We start from the raw sequence: 20,122 nt of genomic DNA, 5'->3' as shown, positions 1-20,122 counted from the left end.
GTTGGTTTGGGTTTTTCAATTATCAAACCAAATCATTTGTGCAAAATTTTTAAATTTATAAACCAAACCAAACTAATAAAATTTGGATTTTTTCGGGTTTTCAACCTCGGGTTGGTTCGGGTTTTTCAAATACCAAACCAAATCATTGTGTCGAATTTTTTAAATTTATAAATCAAACCAAACTAATAAACCTCGGATTTTTTTTCCAGATTTTTGGATTTTTTCGGTAAAGTTTGCATACAAACATATAATTAACTTATGCTCCAAATATTTCTTTAGTTCAACCAAAATACAATTATCTAAGGTGTTTCTTAAGAAAATATCACAAAATATAAGATGAGTACTGATGACACTAAAATATTCAATAAAAAATAATAATGAAATCATCATATAAAATAAATATTGCAAAGTCATAATGAAAATGAATCATAATTTAAAAGTACTAAATCATGCTAAAATAAGTTTAACAAATATTAGTTACATTACTGAATATTTAAGGAAAATTAAAATTAGATTATGTATTTTAATTGTCTAAACCAATGTAAAACTAAAGAACAAATATTCAATATTATTGTCATTCTTAGTGTTGAATTGATTTTCTTTTTGCATTAATATTAATTTGATTTTGATTTAAGTTTTCTTATAATTATCAACATCTATGAACTATAATTTTTATTGGATCATTCAGAATTCTAAGTTTTAAACTTGAAATAATATATTAAAAGATAAAAACTATGAAATAGTATAAGAAATAATTTAAAATTATATCAAAGTAAATATTTTTATGTATAAAATAAAATTTTAAAATTACATATATAATGTCGGGTTGGTTTGGTCTCGGATTGGTTTTTTTAGTTAAAATCAAACCAACCCAAATATAGTCGGGATTTTTTTTCCAATACCAAACCAAGTCAAACCAAACCACTAATCGGGTTTTTTTTTCGGTTTGCAGTTTGATTCGGTTTTTGATTCGATTTTGTACACTCCTAATGAATATGATACATTGCATAAAACAAGGATGAACATAGCATCAGATACAATGGAGAATTATATGTATTAGGAAAAAAGGGTAAAAACAATTTTTTTTTGAAAAACAACAACAATGGAGAATATGAAGAGTACATAATTCAGCGGTTTAGATGATAATTGTAACTGATAAGATTGTGGAGTGAAATTAGGAGAGATTAAAGGAATGAAAAAAAGAAAGAAAAAAACGTGGGTTAAGGCTAAAATACTTATGTATCCGGTTGACTTGAGAATTGAGTGAAAATAAGGAATATTAATAAATATGATAGCGGTTTATGCCAAATCCTATATCACTAGGGGAATTGAAAAAGTTTATGCTCCTATGAACATTTATTTAATTTATTAATAAATATGATAGTGATTTATGTCTAATCCTATATCACTATGGAAAGTAAAAGTTTGGGTGAATAAATTTTATTTTAAAAAAATCTATGAATTCGTTGAATAATACTGGAGGTGATCCCATCTTAGCTCCATATAAAAGTCCAACAATCTACTACACTATCTATATATGCTGCCTTAGGAGGATGACAATTTTGATATACTATATGTATTAGTTTTAAAGTCAATAATCCAAAGTAGTATCTACATAGCTCCATTTACATCTTCGACTGCTCCTTAATTATCACTCCCACCGTCCTAAAAATAAATCGAAACTTATAGAAATTTCACTAATTTAGGAGTTAATTACTAATATTTTGTAATATTATGAATCTTATTAAATTTTGTTGCGTCTAAATACATCTAAGTACATGTCTCTTGGGATACATGAGGTTAAAATTATGTGTAATTTGTTTTAGATACATTGTATCCAAGTGGATTCGCATATATCTAGAATACAAATCAAATCTCGCTCGCCACTCTCCTATGTGTCTGGTATCCCAAATACATGCAATAACACCAGATACATACATATACATGTATTTAGTGTGTATCTAGTGTGATTCACACGTACCTAGGATACATGACTATCTCGCTCGCTTCCCTCCTCATCTCACTTGCCTCTCTCTATTTTAGTGTATCTGGTGACAAAAATACATGTATCTAGATATATCTAATTACCGTCGTCTGACACGTAAATCGCCCTAAATTGGAAACTCAACAAATTATCCCTATAAATAAGACTCCTAAACAGTAATAGTCACGCAATAACACCATTTTGACTTTCATTAGCCATGCACTCTATGACTTTCTCCCAATTCACCATTCCATCGATTGTATGGGCGTCACCTCCCCCTACAACCACCACCATACCCCGTTGTAAATCATTGCAAAGGCTTTCTCCGGTCTCCGCGGTGGCTTCATCACTTATAGGGCTGCCTCCATCGCGCCACCACGTAACTCACTCAATGCCACATGAAAAACTAGAAGTCTTCAAGTCACTAGAATCTTGGGTTTCCAAAAATCTCCTTGATTTTCGCAAACCCATAGAGAAATGTTGGCAGCCTAGTGAATTTCTCCCTGACCCGTCTCAAGGGTTTGATGGATTTAACGAAGAGGTTTGGGCATTAAGACAACGAGTTTTAGGGCTTCCCGACGAGTATTTTGTTATGCTTGTGGGTAATATGCTAGGAGAGGATTCATTACCTACCTATCAAACCATGATTAACACGTGGGATGGAGTGCGCGATGAGACTGGGTCTAGTTCATGTCCATGGGCAATTTGGACTCGATCATGGGCAGCTGAGGAGAATCGACATGGTGATTTGCTACGAACTTACATTTATCTTTCAGGCAGAGTTGATATGATGATGGTTGACAAGACAATGCAATATACGATTCGAGCTGGAATGGTAATTGTTGTTCTCATCACCATATCTAATATAATTATTTTAAGGATAAGGCAAGTACCCTATACTATGATCAAAATTTCAGAGATACACTTTATAAACTTAACTAGGGTCCTATTATTACCCTCTTGAAGGTAAGTGATGACTGCACAAATTGGACACATGTCATTTTTTTTATTATTAACTTTATAATTAGTTAGTATACATATTTATTAAAACTTATATATTAATTATTTTTATTTCTTTTTTTTGTAAAATATTTATTTTTATTTCTTTTCACATTAATATTTTTTTAATTAATTTATTTTGTTTTCACTTTTAATTATTTTAAAAAATTATGTGTATTTTTTTTAAAAATAATTTAAAAGTATCCTTTAATTTTAACGTTTTAATTAGTTATGTTTTAGTTGATTTTTTTCACTTATTTTGATATCCGTTCAAATTTCACTTATAAGTACAAGATATTTGAAATTAAATTTGAAATCAAATCAAAACGAAAGACAAAGAAAATAAAATCACTAGAAAAATTAATGAATGAAGGTAAAAAAAAAATGTTTTGATACAAAGTAAAAAAAAGTGTGTAGCTTAATTTAAATACAAGATATAGAAAATAAGAATTATATTTTCAATTTTTTAAAAAATTATTATTTTATAATAAATAAAATAAAAAATAATATTTACACACGTGGCAGTGGCAGGCGAGTGTGTACAGACACAACCAACTTGGGTGGTTGAAGGTGCCACGTCATTTACACAAAAGGTGCACAAAAATGCGAAAAAAATGAGTTCAGGGAGCGGGGTAATAGGACTCTAGTTAAGTTTAGATGTGTCTCTAAAATTTTGGTCATTATTTAATTTAATTGTATATAGATTCGTATATCATTTGGTGAAAGACGACCTACAACATGAGTGACCTAAAAATGCGGTAAATAATAACCAACTTATAATTATCACTAAAACAAATTATTCATTCAGTTCTTTTTTAATTGTCCAATATGTATTTTGTACTCTCAAAAAAAACTAACGTTAACTTGTTCATCCTATTTGTATGTCTTACTAGGACAACGGAACAGAGAACAATCCATATATGGGCTTTGTGTATACATCATTTCAAGAGCGAGCAACATTTTTGTCGCATGGCAATATGGCTAGGCTAGCTAAAGAGGCCGGTGACCCTGTACTAGCCCGTATATGTGGAACCATTGCAGCAGATGAGAAACGACATGAGAATGCCTACATAAAAATTGTTGAGAAATTGCTTGAAGTGGATCCAAATACAACTATGTTAGCCATTGAGAATATGATGAAGAAGAGAATTGTGATGCCACAACATCTCATGTATGATGGGAAAGATTCGAATTTATTTGAAAACTACTCCGCCGTTTCCGAAAGGCTAGGGGTTTACACAACTCGTGATTATGCTGAAATAGTAGAGTTTTTTATAACACGGTGGAAATTGGAAAAGCTTGAAGGCTTGACAGGGAAGGCGAGGAGTGCACAGGATTTTGTGTGCAAATTTCCACTTATAGTTAGAAAGTTGGAAAATCGAGCCAAGAAAGTAGAGCCATGTCGAGTGAAATTTAGTTGGATTTTCAATAAAGAAGTGAGTGTTTTTGGCTAAGCTATATTAATAAATCTATATTGATATGTCCTAGTGAAGTCTTGGAAGGGTAGATGATGTAGCAAACCCTTACCTCTGTTTACCCTTAGCTCAAAAAAATAGGAAAGTATGAAAGAATAAAAGAGAACAAAATAACAATGCACCAAATAAGTGTAGAAACAAATATTAATACACATTATTGGAGAAAAAACTATGCGATACCTAAATCATACTACTAGAAGTACGACAACATACTTGACTACCTACTACCCTTTTATCCTAAACTCCAAATCCTCGACCTCCAAGTCTTTCTATCTGGGTCATGTCCTCAATCAACTGAAATTGTGTCATATCCTGTCTAATCACCAACAATCAGTAGTATGACCTTGAAATTACAAAGCAAATTCTTAAATGTTTTTTAACATTACAAACAGCTTTACACAGTGAAGTCACAAGAGATCACACAAAATTCATTCTGTTTGGAATCTGTATGCCTGCTCTCTTTAAAAGTTCAGCAGAGGCATGCTTGGCCATTGATAGAACTTCTTCCTGTGCAGAAAAAAATTCCAATGTGACACTCATTTCACAGAATACATATTTAACCTAACAAAGTATATGAAACAGTATGATTATAAGTATGCAATATATACCTCGTCTATGGTTAAGATTTTCTTATCTTTCATAATCCAACAGTCGTTGCACATAACAGAGACGATATTCTCAGTTCTCATGCAATAAACAAGGCTGGAAATGCTGCAAAAGTCATTAAAAGAAACTTGTGTAAAGAGGATAATATCATAAACCGGAATAATTGGAAGTACAATATATCGAATGAAACTAATATAAAGTTCATTTCTTCAAAAGAGTATATCGGGACTATGTATTCCCAAAGAGTAAAATGTTTTCACATTTAAAAAAGAAAGGAAACATTTATTTCCAAAAGAGCCTTTGAGCTAGTTTTCAGTTAAAGAGTAAATGCTTTCACAATTAAGCAAGAGAGGAAACTTTGATTTCCAAAAGAAGCCTTTGAGCTAAGTTTTGAGCAATTATCTCAAACCACAGAAAGAAGTATGTTTTTAAACATAAGAGCTAGTATCATATTTTGGGAGTAGTATTGAGCACCGATATGGGGGAGAGTTCAGACAACTCCCAACCCCCATAAACCATGTAGCCACCATGGGTAGAAAAGGGTTATACTTTTTAGATGATTCCTTAGTGATTTTTAGCATAGACTAGTGGATCCACTTAGTAGTCAGGTTTTATACCCTCGGCAAGGTATAAGACGGTCCTGGCAGCGTGAGGCAAAATGATGTATCATCACAATTAGGGGTGTACAAAACCGAACCGAAAACCGAACCAAACCGCAAACCAAGTCAACCCAAAAAAAAACCCGACTAGTGGTTTAGTTTGACTTGGTTTGGTTTTGAAAAATAAAACCCGACTATATTTGGGTTGGTTTGGTTTTAACTAAAAAAAACCAATCTGAGACCAAACCAACCCGACATTATATATATAATTTTAAAATTTTATTTTATACATAAAAATATTTACTTTGATATAATTTTTAAATATTTCTTATACTTTTTCATAGTTTTTATCTTTTAATATATTATTTCAAGTTTGAAACTTAGAATTATGAATGGACCAATAAACATTATAGTCCACAAATGTTGGTAATTATAATAAAGGTTAAATCAAAATCAAATTAATACTAATGCAAAAAGAAAATCAATTCAACACTAAGAATGAAAATAATATTGAATAATTGTTCTTTAGTTTTACATTGGTTTAGACAATTAAAATACATAATCTAATTTTAATTTCCTTTAATATTTAGTCATGTAACTAATACTTATTAAACTTAATTTTAGCATGATTTAGTACTTTTAAATTATGATCATTTTCATTATGACTTGTTAATTTGCAATATTTGTTTTACGCGATTTCATTATTATTATTTTTGTTGGATATTTTAGTGTCATTAATCATATCATATTGTTTTATATTTTTAAGAAACATTTTAGATAGTTGTATTTTGGTAGGACTAAAAAAATATTTGAAGTACAAGTAAATTATATGTTTGTATGAATACTTTACCGGAAAAACCCGAAAAACCAAAAAATCCGAGTTTTAATGGTTTGGTTTGGCTTATAAATTTAAAAATCTGACACAAATGGTTTGGTTTGATATTTGAAAAACCCGAACCAACCTGACCATGTACACCCCTAATTTACAATAGCTCTTAAGTGATGGTTGTCGGTTAGAGAAACTCCCTTAGCAGTATTTTGTATTTTTATATACATTTTAGAGTTTATATTGTATCTTTGCATACACACAGAGTCTTATGGTATTTCTAAATACACAGAGTTGATATCCATGATTTAAAAGCTTTTCTTTATACCACATTTATGTTATTGTTTTATATTCAAACGAGTTCAGTTCAGTTGAGTTAAGACCATGTTTGTTCTTTCAGTTTCATTCAAGCTTATGTCTTGTTTTAGAATTCTCCACGCATGCTCGTACATTCAATGTACTGATGCCATTTGGCCTGCATCTTTTTATGATGTAGATACAGGTAACCAGGATCAACATCCAGTGCATCGTTGATTCTAGTTGAGCTCCAGAGTTGTTGGTGAGCCTCCTTGCTTCCGGAGGATCCCTTTTATTGTTTCAGTATTTTAGTTCATTAGGATGTCTTGGGTCTTGTCCCGACATCCATCTCAGTTCTAGAGGCTTCATAGATAGACAGTCAGTTAGTCATTTGTCTTTACCTTGTTATTGGTTTATGTTCAGATTTGAGTTGCCACTTTGGCTAAGTTAAATATTTATTTATAAAACATTATGAGTTTAGTTTGAGACAGTTGATTATCTTGCATTTGAGTTCTTTTCTTAATGGTTAAAGTCTTCCGCTGAGTAAGTAAGCCAGGCCAAGGGTTCACTTAGGGCCAGCAATGGTTCTCGAGTGTCAGTCCCGCCCGGGGTGTAGGCTCGAGGTGTGACAATACATCACATTCTAAGTTGGATAAGACTGAACAAATATTAAAGAGTGTAGATACATAACACACAACTGATTTGTTACTGTCTATATAGCCTTTTAAATTTGAATAAAATTGATGATACATTGAAAAACTTGATACACGCAAATGATACATTAAGTAGTGTTTATGTATCAAGTACATTTATATTGAACATGATAAAACTAATCGAAGATTCAACAACATTAGGATTATGTATCAACACCTTAAATATGAATATGATACATTGCATAAAACAAGGATAAACAGAGAATCATATGTATCAGGAAAAAAAGGTAAAAATAAAAAATAAAACAATGGAGAATATGAAAAGTACCTAATTCAGTGGTTTAGATGAAAATTGTAACTGATAAGATTGTGGAGTGAAATTAGGAGAGATTAAAGGAGTGAAAAAAGAAAGGAAAAAACGTGGGTTAAAGCTAAAATACTTATGTATCTGGTTGACTTCAGAATTGGGAGAAAATAAGAAATTTTGAAAATATTTTAAAATAGTAGAAAATAATGAAAATTATAAAAAATAAAGATATGTATATAGGTAATTAATCCTAATAAATAAGGTAGCAGTTTATGACAAATTCAAGATCACTATGGGAAGTGAAACAGTTTATATCCCCCTCCTATGTACATTTGAGTTATTAATAAATATGATGGTGGTTTATGCCAAATCCTATATCACTAGGGGAAGTGAAAAAGTTTATGTCCCCCTCCTATGTACATTTAATTTATTAATAAATAGAGAAAAAACATAAAGTGATACCTTAAGTTATCCTCAATTTTTAAAAAGATATTTTAACTTTGTCGGTGTTCTATTACCCCATAAAACATTTCAAAATCACAATAAATACATACTTTTTACACAATCTGCATTTTCAATACTTGAGCGTGAGTCTGACCCAATATAATTACATATTTTTTCCAACCTATTTAGTAAAAATTGAATAAAATCTTGACTCATTCACATTTTAATCATGACCCGCTCTATTTAACCCTAAACCCCTTTCAAATTTTGACTCTAATCTCTCTTTGATGATCAAAACCCTAAAGCATTTCAATAGTCACGATAAATTTGTTTTGCGGTGATAATTTCTTGAATTATGGAGTCAAAACGAAGAAGTGAAGGCTCACATGTTAATTGCTTCTTGATTTGAATGCAAATTTCGGTTAAAAAATATTATTTTTATATAGTAGTATTTTTTGAAAAATCATCGTCTTTATAGTGATTTGTTGTTATTTTCTTCTTGTGCTATCTATTATTCATGCGTATGTAGTGTTAGTTTAGGACTGATTTGAATTTGAATGTCTCTTCATTGATTTAATTTTGAAATTTGTATGCAATTGCACTTTCAGGATTTACAAATTAGTTGTTCTCATAACTTTTAATTAAAACAAAAAAAATAAAATTGAAGCTAGTAAAGCTAGATGAAAATTCCATTGAGGATGGAGAATTATTTTTTTGTTGTAGATGGAAGGCTCTACAACATATATCAATAGAGGTTTTGGAGAAGATTGGAAGTGGGTGTTTTAATAAAGAAGAAAATTCAAATTGTTAGTGCCACATGTCATTTTTACACTGATTTGGGGGGTGTATTTTTACTCCTCCACGCGCCTATTAAATGTGAGAACACAACTGCTGTGATAATGGGTCAAGAGTGTTTATTATTGTGATTTGAAATAGTTCCAAGGGGTAATAGGATGCCGGCAAATTTTAGGTGTCTTTTTGAAAACTCAAGACAACTTTAAGTGTCATTTTATGTTTTTTCTCTAATAAATATGGTAGTGATTTATGTCAAATCCTATATCACTATGGAAAGTAAAAGTTTGGGTGGATAAATTTTATTTTTAAAAAATCTATGAATTCGTTGAACAATACTGGAGGTGATCCATCGTAGCTCCATATAAAAGTCCAACAATCTACTACACTATCTATATATGCTGCCTTAGGGAGGATGACAATTTTGATATACTATCAACTGAAATTGTGTCATATCCTATCTAATCACCAACAATCAGTAGTATGACCTTGAAATTACAAAGCAAATTCTTAAATGTTTTTTAACATTACAAACAGCTTTACACAGTGAAGTCACAAGAGATCACACAAAATTCATTCTGTTTGGAATCTGTATGCCTGCTCTCTTTAAAAGTTCAGCAGAGGCATGCTTGGCCATTGATAGAACTTCTTCCTGTGCAGAAAAAAATTCCAATGTGACACTCATTTCACAGAATACATATTTAACCTAATAAAGTATATGAAACAGTATGATTATAAGTATGCAATATATACCTCGTCTATGGTTAAGATTTTCTTATCTTTCATAATCCAACAGCCGTTGCACATAACAGAGACGATATTCTCAGTTCTCATGCAATAAACAAGGCTGGAAATGCTGCAAAAGTCATTAAAAGAAACTAGTATAACATTCTGGTGACCACTAAAAAGGCTGATATATCATAAACCGGAATAATTGAAAGTACAATATATTGAATGAAACTAATAAGAGATAACAAACATACCGACTCCATAGCAATTTACAAGGATAGTGTTATCCACAGATTGCTAACAGCTTAGTATAGTATTATATGTAGTTCAACGATATTCCGAGGTTTTATAACTACACGGGCTACAAGTAAAACTAGAACGAAAGACGGAGGAAATTGAAATTATGATGTTACTGTTCCACAATTGAAATACTTGCAAAGATGAAAGTTTATGCACTGGCTAAGCCAGGTGGCACAATTTCTCGAGTTACATTATTTGTGCTAGAGGGCATAAAATTTAGTACGAGTGGGAACTGAGGAACTGTGCCAATCAATATGAAAATCTAAGAAGATCAACTTGTTAAGCAGGATATATGGACTGATTTAAATAGTTTGATATTGCACCAAAGGGTGTGGCCTAGTGGTCAATGAAGTGGGTTGAGAACCATGAGGTCTCAAGTTTAAATTCCCCCTGAGAGAAAAAATACTAGATGATTTCTTCTCATCTGTCCTAGCCTTGGTGGACAAAGTTACCTTGTACTTGTTGCTGGTGAAGTGACACGTAACCCATGGAATTAGTCGAGGCACACAGAAGCTGGCCCGAACACCACGGTTATCAAAAAAAATAGTCTGAGATTGATGGAACTTTTAGAAAATGCTTAGCACCAGAATGCATATAACAAAATCAAAATGATTCACATACCAGTCATGAATTGGCATCATGGACCAAGAAGAAGGATTGATCACAACGATATCAGCCTGCAAAGTAGTTCATAATGAGTAAACCTGTAAGATAAAATCGGACAGCAGGAAAATCTCATCATAGATAGAATCAAGATGTCCAACCTTCTTCCCAACCTCGAGCGAACCTATTTCCTTGTCCCAAAGTACAGACTTGGCGCCATTTATTGTGGCCATCTTGAGGATTGTTTCAGCAGGCAAAGCTGTAGGATCAGTGGTTCCCGTGGAGAATACTTCACGCCCTTTGTTGATCAAAGAGGCCAGATACATCTCATCAACTACACCAAAATTACAACGGAGCATCACAAGAAATGTAGAAGTTCAAGAGACAGATAACACCGAGCATATGAATTTCGCTAATGAGAAGCGAGATAAATGGACAATACAAGGAAGCTGCTAAAGTCATTCTTGGATAGATGTGATAAATTAGTAACATTCTAAGCAATACCAAGTAAATGAAAACCAAATATAGAAATGTGCCGGTAACACAGTACCATAGAGAGTTTAGACAATTATAACAGGCAATACATCAAGAATATACCAATGCTCATTCTATTATTTGATGGTGCACCGTCTGTACCCAAGGATACACAAACACCAGCGCTGAGCATTTCCTTAATGGGGGCAAATCCAAGCATTCTCATTGCAGCAGCAGGACAATGCGATACTTTGACTCCAGCCTTTGCGAGACAATCAACCTGACAGAATAGCAGTGAACAAACAAAAATTTGAAAAATGGCTTATTATAGTAACAACTAGATATAATAATTATTTGAAAGAAAATAAACAGTAAACATTCTTGGTGAAAAAGAAACGGCAATAAACATTATTTCCCAGGGAAGTCGAGATACTTTTAGCACTGCAACAAGACTGAATTTCGAAGTTGTATTGAGAACTAGTTGAGTTTTTCCCGACAATCTTTAGTTTACTTGATATGTAATGAGTGTATAATTATTCATAGAAGGGGCAATAAGAGCTTATGTTACTCTTTTCTGATCTCCGCATGTGAAACTGCCATGTTAAAAGAAACATTTCGTCATCGTTTTCTTATTTAGATCTTTGCAACGAAGACCACTCCCCTTCTTTAGGATGAGCAAAGACAGAAGACAAACACGAATTGGCATAACTTAAATACTTTTCTTGGTCAGGAAATGAACCAATCAGGCTTATTTAGTCAGCTTTCAGCAGCAAAAATTGAGGAACTTCAATTTCAAACAGTTAGCTGGAATAATTAAGAGATCATGGTGGTCGAACTGTGGGTTCTATCAAGGATGATGGTGAGGTGGAAATAATGGGGATAAAATGCAAAAATAGTGACACCAAGAATTTTACGGGGAAACCCTTTTGAATAAGGGGAAACCATGGGACAAGAGGAGCAAACTAATCCACTATAACAAGGAATATTACAGTGGTAATCACAAGTACAATACTTAATAGACTATTGCACATTCAAAAAAAGAAAGAACAATCTTTTTGTTTTTTAACCGCACGATAGAATAGCTCACACTCTATTTTTCTTAACAAAATATGTTTTTATACAGTCTGGTATATCTCACTCTGCTCTCTAATACTCAGATATATTTATCTCACCTCACTCAATGTGGTGCATTAAACAAATAAGCTGTTGAGCTCCTTTTATAGGGAGAAAGTTGTCCATGATGGTGTCATGTCATCAGTGACATCACAATGACCACAAAAAAATCAGACTTGCGGATCTATTCTTCGACTTTCTCTTGCGAAATAAATATATGCTTGACAAAGTTGCGAGATTTGGATGCTGCAATATGCAGCAAATGTAGATTTTCTCACCTGAATCATGTAATATGGGGCTAGACCACACAAATCTCCCCCTCCAGTCCCATGCACTTAAAAGAGGTATTTCTGTCTTCTTAGTTAGTACTCATGCCCACAACTTCTTTGCATAACCCAAACTTATCTTTTCGTATCACCTTGGTCAACATATCCACATAATTTTCACTTGTGTGAACCTTTTTGACATGAAATGATTCACTCTCCACTTGCTCATGAATCTAATTATATCTCAAGTCTATGTGTTTTGCTCTTTTATGGTACATGGGAGTTTTTGCTCAAGTCTATTGTACTTTGTTTGTCACAATAGACAACATACTCTATTTGATGCAATCAAAGTTCTTGAAGGAATCGCTTGAGCCATATCATCTCCTTGCCAACTTCAGTAACCACCATTTTCTATTATAGATCACCTGTCATATTGACAAATGTGTATCCCTTAAGATTGGATCTGATCTTCCAAAACACAAGCATTCATTTGAAATTCCTCTCAGATACCTGAGTATCCACTTCACAGTTTCTCAATGCTCTGTTCCTGGATTTTCAAGAAACATGCTAAGGGCATCTCCAACCCAAACACCAAATTTGGTGTCAACACTATTTTAGTGTAAATCAACTCCAACCTACTTCACCAAATTTTACACCAAAAAGAAATATTTTTCTCTCTCTTCATTATTATATTATTATTTCTTATTTCATTTATATTTTCTTATTTTATAAAACAAATTCTTTCTAAAACATTCACCATATATAATTCATATTATTTTCTTTTATAGTCGTTACATATAAAATTATTTGTTTGAATGTTTATTATTTTCGGTTATTTTTTGTATTATTTGTTTAATAATTTATATATTTGCATTTTTATTTTTGTGAAGGTTAATTGTAGTTATATCCAAATATAATTTATACTAGAATTAACATAAATTTAATTTTTTTAAAAAGGCATATATAGAAATATTAATTTATAAAAAAAGCTAACTTTTATATCTAAAATTAATATTATAAAAATATTACATAAAAATAATTAAATATACAAGATATTTAATTAAAACATACAATTTATATAATGTTTAATTAAAAGTTTTGTATAATGAAATAATATTAAAATATTCAATAAAGTGAATTGGTGTGATGAATAGTGTTACACCAAATTTGGTGCAACACTATTCACACACCAAAATGGTGTAAAATTTGGTGTTTTGGTTGGAGATGGTCTAACATTGGCTGCATGAGCAGTATCAGGTTTAGTACATATCATTGGATACCTTACACTAATGACTTTGTCCATGCTCTCTTTTCCCCCCCTTGTTGCAGGACAAGAAGAAACTTCATATGACCGAACAGAGGTGTGCTAACAAGCTGAGCATTCTTCATGTTAAATCGCTCTAATACTCATTTAATGTACTTCTCTTATGACAAATAAAGTTTTATTTCATCTCTGAGACTAGTAATCCTCATGTCCACAATTTGCTTAGCATGACCCAAGTCTTTCATAGCAAAAAACTTACATTACTGTTTCTTCAACTCGCCAATTCTGAAAGTATTCTTGCCCACAATCAACATATCATCCACATATAGCAAGAGGATGATAAAATCATCATCGGAAAATCTTTGTACAAACACACAATGATTAGAGGAAGTCTTCTTGTAGCCTTGCTACCCCATAACTGATTCAAACTTCTTGTACCACTTAGGAGCTTGTTTTAAGCCGTAGAGACCCTTTTTAAGTTTACAATTTACCTTGAAGCCCTCATGTTGTTCCTTATAAATCTCTTCTAGATCACCATGAAGAAAAGGCATCTTCACATCCATCTGCTCAATTTCTAAATCAAGACTAGGAGCCAAACCAAGAACTGTTACGAATGGATGACAATTACACAATAGGAGAAAATATTTCGTCAAAGTCAATATATATGAGCAATTTCAGGCTTTAGTTGATAGAGCAATAGGAAAGAAGTTGAAATGTATTCGTATTGATAACAATGGTGAATATTGTGGACCGTTTGATGAATATTGTAAGCAACACAGTACTGGACACCAGAAGACTTTTCCTAAGATTCCTCAGCTTAATGGTTTGGCAGAGAGGATGAAGATGACCTTAATGGAAAAAGTTGGATGTTTGCTTTCAAAAGCAAAGTAGCCAATCTCCTTTTGGGGTGAGGCTCTATTGACCGGTGCACATGTTAAACATATCTCTTGTTGTTACTTTGAAAAGTGATGTTCAAAACAGAGTTTGGTATGACAAGGATGTCTCTTATTGTTACTCGGAATAGTTGAACACAATCTTACTTTACCTCTTTATATAGTGTTGATTATGGAGAGTTAGTTATGAATTTAGTACATGCAAACATGTATTGAGATGGTTAAGGAAGAAGGGGTAATGGTGGATGTGTGAGAATTACGTGGGGAAGTGGGGGTGAGATGCAAACGAGTTGTGGGATTGGGGTGGGAAACAACTGAATTGAAGAGAGAGAAAGTAATTTGAATTGTTAATGTCCCATTAATTAAGGAGATATAATTTTAAGATAATCATTCAATACCATATTTAATGGGATTGTATATCTGATTTAACTTTCCCTTTTGAAATATATGGTATAATAATTAAAAAATGGTATTATATGTAATATTTTTAAACTAGAGGTAAAATATGTATATATGGTAGTGAAGTATATCTAGATAAGTAGTTTTCCCAAAATATATCCATTTTCTTTCCTCTTGCTTTTAGTCAGCCATGTTACCAAGAAACAAACTCGAACAAGATACACAAATTTAGCTGGCCAAACTAGCTAAGACAGACAGATCAAATAATAGGGAAATAAGCTTATATATACCTCTTTCTCATTGACCCAAACAGTATGTGCTGCCAACAAATTGTTCTGCAGGAACTTGATCTTCTCGAGATATGTAACAGTTCCATTATCAACTCCTCGCGTTTCAACAATCAGTTGATTTTCATACGGTATCTCCGCAATATGCTGAAATAGTTGAGACATTAAGACATCAGTAGAGTTGACAAATCCTTTTAACACTTATTCGTCTTGCATACAACATTCTTTTACATATTCTCCTTTAAGGGGCAGCAGAACGACAAAACCTCGTTTATCTGTTGAAATGCATCTTCTTTGATACAAGAACATATTGATTTAAATTCATGAATGCCAACGGGCTGGAAATGAGAAAAAGACTACCATTAACAACCATTTACTAGACGTCACAGTAGGGGAAAACTCTGAAATCTCACTAGTAGCAGAGCCGTCTGCAGAGGACATACACGATCAGTAAAGCAGAACATATTCGTCCAGTATACAAATTTTCATTTTCTATTAACTCAAACTGACGTTGGTAAAATGCATAAACATGGTTAAATTTGACGATGACTAAAGACCATTTTCTCTTTATTTCATTGATAGAAACCTTGTATACATATAAATCTTGTATTGTAATTTAGTTGAGAGAGAGATATACCATGTGAATCCCGGTTTCTAGTTCTTTTGCTGCGTCTCTCGTCTCAGTAAGTAACCGATCAGTTGAATTCATGATTTGCCTTATCCCAAGCCACACTTTGATACGTCCATCTGCTGTATTGTGGTGTTTCATAAACAGATCCTTCTGCGACTGCATCCTTGAAATAACATTACATTCGTAACTTTAAGCAACAAACATTTTTCAAATTAGCAACTCTGAAGTAACATTACCAAGCTTCATCTGGCAGTTAAAGAGCTAATGAAAAAATTTCAAGCTAAATGATTTCAATACAAGAATCAAGAAATGAATCGGTTCGAGGAATGCTGGAAGCAACAAAACAATGTCTATTAAATGCTTGAAAATTTAGTCGAACACATTTCGAAAGTGAAACTTCAAACTTAGCCAACCTTAATACACTCCTCAGTAGTCCTAGCTGCCCATGAAGCTGGCAAACCCTCACCATAGTCCATAATTGACTCGGCCAAACACGCACGCAAGCCTAATACTTCTACTGCACTTGCCATTCCAGACACATACTGCCCTCCTGCTTCGGCAAAGCATGTAACCTGATTCCATCAACAACAAACATAAATACATCAGCTTTAAGTTATATGCACAAACAATGTAAATTATGCACTATCCGTGTAATTAACCTGTTATATATAGCAGGTTACTTGCTAATTTCATAATGTATAGTATTATATTTGTATTATACTGTATTGTTTTGATGAATACAATATTTGGATAGATTGTATTGTTTTTAATTTGAAGGACAAACCAACCAAGAAAAAAAAAAATTAGGTTAAAGAGTAGAGCTATTATTAAAAGATAGGATACAAGATAAAATAAGATTATTAGATAATAAGTTAAGACAAAATGAGCGATCACGTCAAATATTGTTTAAGTAACAATCAAAACAAACAGTGTATATAAACTAACAATACAATACAATAGGCAAAACCATCCGAACAAGTTGTATAAAGAATTACCTGCAATTACCTTCTAAGTGACTCAAGTTTGTAAACATTGTTTACACGCCAGTACATAGAACTTAAAACTCAAACAAATTTATCTACAATGTGTATAGTTCAGACAACTATTGACTGCAATTTCACTTACACCAGAGTGAATAAGTTCGATTCCGCAGAGTAAAGTGGAAATGAATGAATCTTCTTCCGTCATGTTGGACTCGTAAGGCCAAATGCGATCATGTAACCATGTCAACAAATCCACATCATCAGCTATTCCTCTTGCTAATTGTTGAGACGTGTGAACATGTGTGTTTATCAAACCTAAACAAAAAAAAATTGTAAGTACCAAGTGCTGTAATTCAGTGAATGAATATACTGATCCAACATTCATATCAAAATTAAACATTTCAAATTTGTGACAGTGGTAGACACACATCTATAATTTTTTTCTTAATAATAGAGCAGTAAGTTGTGCTTAGCTTATATCGCAAGAATGCTTTTAGAAAAAAATATATTTTTTACATCCTAAAAGGAACTTCTGGTGCTACACAAAAACACTTCATTTTCTTAAACTTGATCAAACACTTAAACTCACTAAACTATTTTTTTTTATTTAAAAAGAACATTTTTGGTTTCTCAAAAGCTTGATCAAAGAAGCTATTAGACTAATGGAATAGAGGATGTGGCATAATACACAATAGGACGCCACATTAGAACAAAATTGTCATGTAGGACGTCTTATAAGACTGCTTATTTGTTCAATTTTATACAAGTTTTAAGTAGTGCACGCTCAAAATTAGAAGACATAGACCACTGAATCCAAGTTAAAAGACATTGATATATTAAGCCAAAAATATATATATCCTAGAAATTTACATGACTATAAATCTATAAAAAGAGTGAAATAAAAAGTTTAAATTTAAATTGTTACACATTTTTAAACAGAAAAAAACTGTCAGTAATTTGGAACAGAGGATTAAGTTGGTAAAGTGATAAATACTTCCCCTGTTTCGTTTATATGACACAGTTGAAACTTTTAAACTTTACACAGAGAGTTTTGAACTTTCAATAAAATTATATATTTAAAAACTACGTACTATTATCAATCACAATCATTAACAACTTAAATATCTAAAAGAAACATACAAAAGAAAACTTAATTAACTATGTCAATTGTAAGTGTGTCACATGAATTGAGAAGCAGGAAAGACCTGGGAGGAGAATTTGTCCGCGGAGGTCAATGAGTTGATGTGAGATAGAAGTAAATTGAGTGAGAATGTCAATGGATTTGCCAATGGCTATAATTGAGTTGTGTTGTATAACAATTGCTCCATCTACGAAAACGTGGTCATGAGAATCCATGGTAACAATGATAGCATTATTGAGAATGAGAATTGGATTTGTTGCTTCCATTCTGACTAAACCAATGCTGGTGTGCAATTCAAAGTCAAAAATGTTATTTGAGGAGGAGGAGTTGGTGTGCAATTCAAAGTCAAAAATATGGATGATAAAACAATTAATTGTTTATGTGTGGTTTGAACACAAAGGCACGTGGAAGTGTGGACGTTAACTTCAATGAAATGTGTAGTACTCTCTCCATTCGTATCATATTAGTTGATCAGCTATGAAAAATAGTAGTCTATCTTAATAAACTAGATAATATTGGCAACACTTCTCGTGTTTCCAAATGATTTTTGGTTGTTGCGTAAAGTCTTATTCGCATAAATGAAGTCACTAAACTTAATTAGTAGTAGGGGCTGTAGGGCTTCTTCTGGAAAACCTCTTCAAGTGTTATGCCTCTTCATTTTTAGTATTCTACACAAAGAAAATGTCATCACAACTAAGGGTGGAATAAAATATCTTAACATGTATAATCTACTCTCCTATAGAAAAGAGAGGAGTGTAGTCCTTGTGGCTCAACATTGTCATTAGGTGGCATCATATACAGATGAACCATCCATTTAGCCACTTCTAATTTTGTAAAAGAAAAAACAAACTTGGAAATTACTCAATCGAGTGCCCATCGATATGAATCCAAAATTTTAGCCAGGTAAGTCCCTAAACACATAATTTTCAAGTGTAACAAAAATGTCTTTACGACGCGCATTATGTGAACAAGAGGAATATCACAATCAAACTATGCGAACATAAAACACACTTATTCCTTTTATAGGTGCATATGTATTAAACTGATGAGCTGAGCATTAGATAGACTCAAATAGAATTTCGTTAGTGCAAGTACTGATGCATTCTGATTGTGATGGAAAGTTCATATCTTATTTACAAGTCTCTTTTGTTATTAATTTCTTCTTATATCACTAAATTAGCAATTGTAAATGATCTATACTATCAAATCTTCCAAAAAAAAAAAAATGAAGTTATTCTTAAGGCTTATGGAATTAGTTGAATTGTTAATCTTTTACCTGCGAAGTTTCAGGTTCAAAACTCATCACACGAAGCTTGCCTAAAAGGCTTAACGGTAATTTTTTTCCCTATATGTTCATACAACCTCCTCAAAATTATGGCTAATCAAAAGCAAAATGTGTCTTTTCCTTCCCTTTACATATATAAATAGCTAAGTTGTGGTGGCTTAACAGAATGTCTAAAAAACTTAACACAAGAAATCAGATCTAAAAAAAAAATGAAGAGGAAGACAGGGAAAGAAGAAAAAATTACCTTGAAATTGAAGAGTACTTGAAAAGATTGAAGAGGAAATAGTAGTAGCTGAAGAACCTTGAAGAGAAATAGCTCCGTCTTTTTCCTTTTCAATAGATGAAGGAAGATCCATGGAAAGCAGGCATGGAGCCACGCACAATAAACCGAAGGACACACAACCACGTGGAGTAAGCAGAATGTGGGACAACAGGTTGAATTTACCACAATACCCTCAGCTAATAAAAAAAGACCACAAGCAGACATGTTGATACCTCTAATTATACCCACTCTTCTAATATAGTAGAATTAACAAAGATTAGTAACAGTACATTTTGCTATGAATATTACAAAAAAAAAAATATATGATTTATCGTATAGTGATATTCTTTTTTTAAAATTCCTTTTTATATGATATATGTTTGGTATTTGTAGTGAAATTCGAAGGTGATATCATATTTAGGGGCACTCAAATTGTATTGAAATTTGAAGGCGGTATCATACTTAAGAGGACTCGAATTTGAACCTCTGATTAAGAATGAAGAAGTACTT

General features: G+C 32.3%; 2 protein-coding genes across 2 annotated transcripts; one reads left to right on the top strand and one right to left on the bottom strand.

Moving 5' to 3' along the window:
* The first annotated feature begins 2,189 nt into the window (after positions 1-2,189).
* LOC125809836 (stearoyl-[acyl-carrier-protein] 9-desaturase 6, chloroplastic-like) lies at positions 2,190-4,437 on the top strand. Its single transcript, XM_049489414.1, has 2 exons — positions 2,190-2,819; positions 3,877-4,437. The coding sequence occupies exons 1-2, from the start codon at positions 2,202-2,204 to the stop codon at positions 4,435-4,437; spliced, it is 1,179 nt and encodes a 392-aa protein (XP_049345371.1). The 5' UTR covers positions 2,190-2,201.
* Positions 4,438-4,851: 414 nt separating this feature from the next.
* On the bottom strand, positions 4,852-18,331 carry LOC125809835 (uncharacterized). The gene is made up of 11 exons (XM_049489413.1): positions 18,130-18,331; positions 17,067-17,239; positions 16,355-16,513; positions 15,948-16,097; positions 15,314-15,457; positions 11,212-11,368; positions 10,776-10,948; positions 10,633-10,688; positions 9,736-9,838; positions 9,543-9,634; positions 4,852-4,866 (listed from the first exon to the last, which is right to left on the bottom strand). Exons 1-10 carry the CDS (start codon positions 18,329-18,331, stop codon positions 9,545-9,547), a joined length of 1,407 nt encoding a protein of 468 aa, XP_049345370.1. The 3' UTR covers positions 4,852-4,866; positions 9,543-9,544.
* Between the last annotated feature and the right edge of the window lie 1,791 nt (positions 18,332-20,122).

Source organism: Solanum verrucosum, unplaced genomic scaffold, assembly GCF_900185275.1.
Source record: "Solanum verrucosum unplaced genomic scaffold, falcon-dt-bn FXZP01000474.1, whole genome shotgun sequence".
Classification (NCBI taxonomy): Eukaryota; Viridiplantae; Streptophyta; class Magnoliopsida; order Solanales; family Solanaceae; genus Solanum; species Solanum verrucosum.
The sequence above is the reverse complement of the archived record's forward strand: the minus strand, read 5'-3'. Positions and strand labels throughout refer to the sequence as shown.

What these genes read in the sequence shown, in the direction of transcription:
- LOC125809835 (XM_049489413.1), bottom strand. Translation starts at nt 18,331, where the DNA reads ATGGAAGCAACAAATCCAATTCTCATTCTCAATAATGCTATCATTGTT. An exon ending in CTACTGAGGAGTGTATTAAG is followed by an intron (nt 16,098 to 16,354) that starts GTTGGCTAAGTT and finishes TCAAGGATGCAG; the next exon opens with TCGCAGAAGGATCTGTTTAT. An exon ending in ATGATGCCAATTCATGACTG is followed by an intron (nt 9,839 to 10,632) that starts GTATGTGAATCA and finishes TGACTTTTGCAG; the next exon opens with CATTTCCAGCCTTGTTTATT.
- LOC125809836 (XM_049489414.1), top strand. Translation starts at nt 2,202, where the DNA reads ATGCACTCTATGACTTTCTCCCAATTCACCATTCCATCGATTGTATGG. An exon ending in ATACGATTCGAGCTGGAATG is followed by an intron (nt 2,820 to 3,876) that starts GTAATTGTTGTT and finishes ATGTCTTACTAG; the next exon opens with GACAACGGAACAGAGAACAA.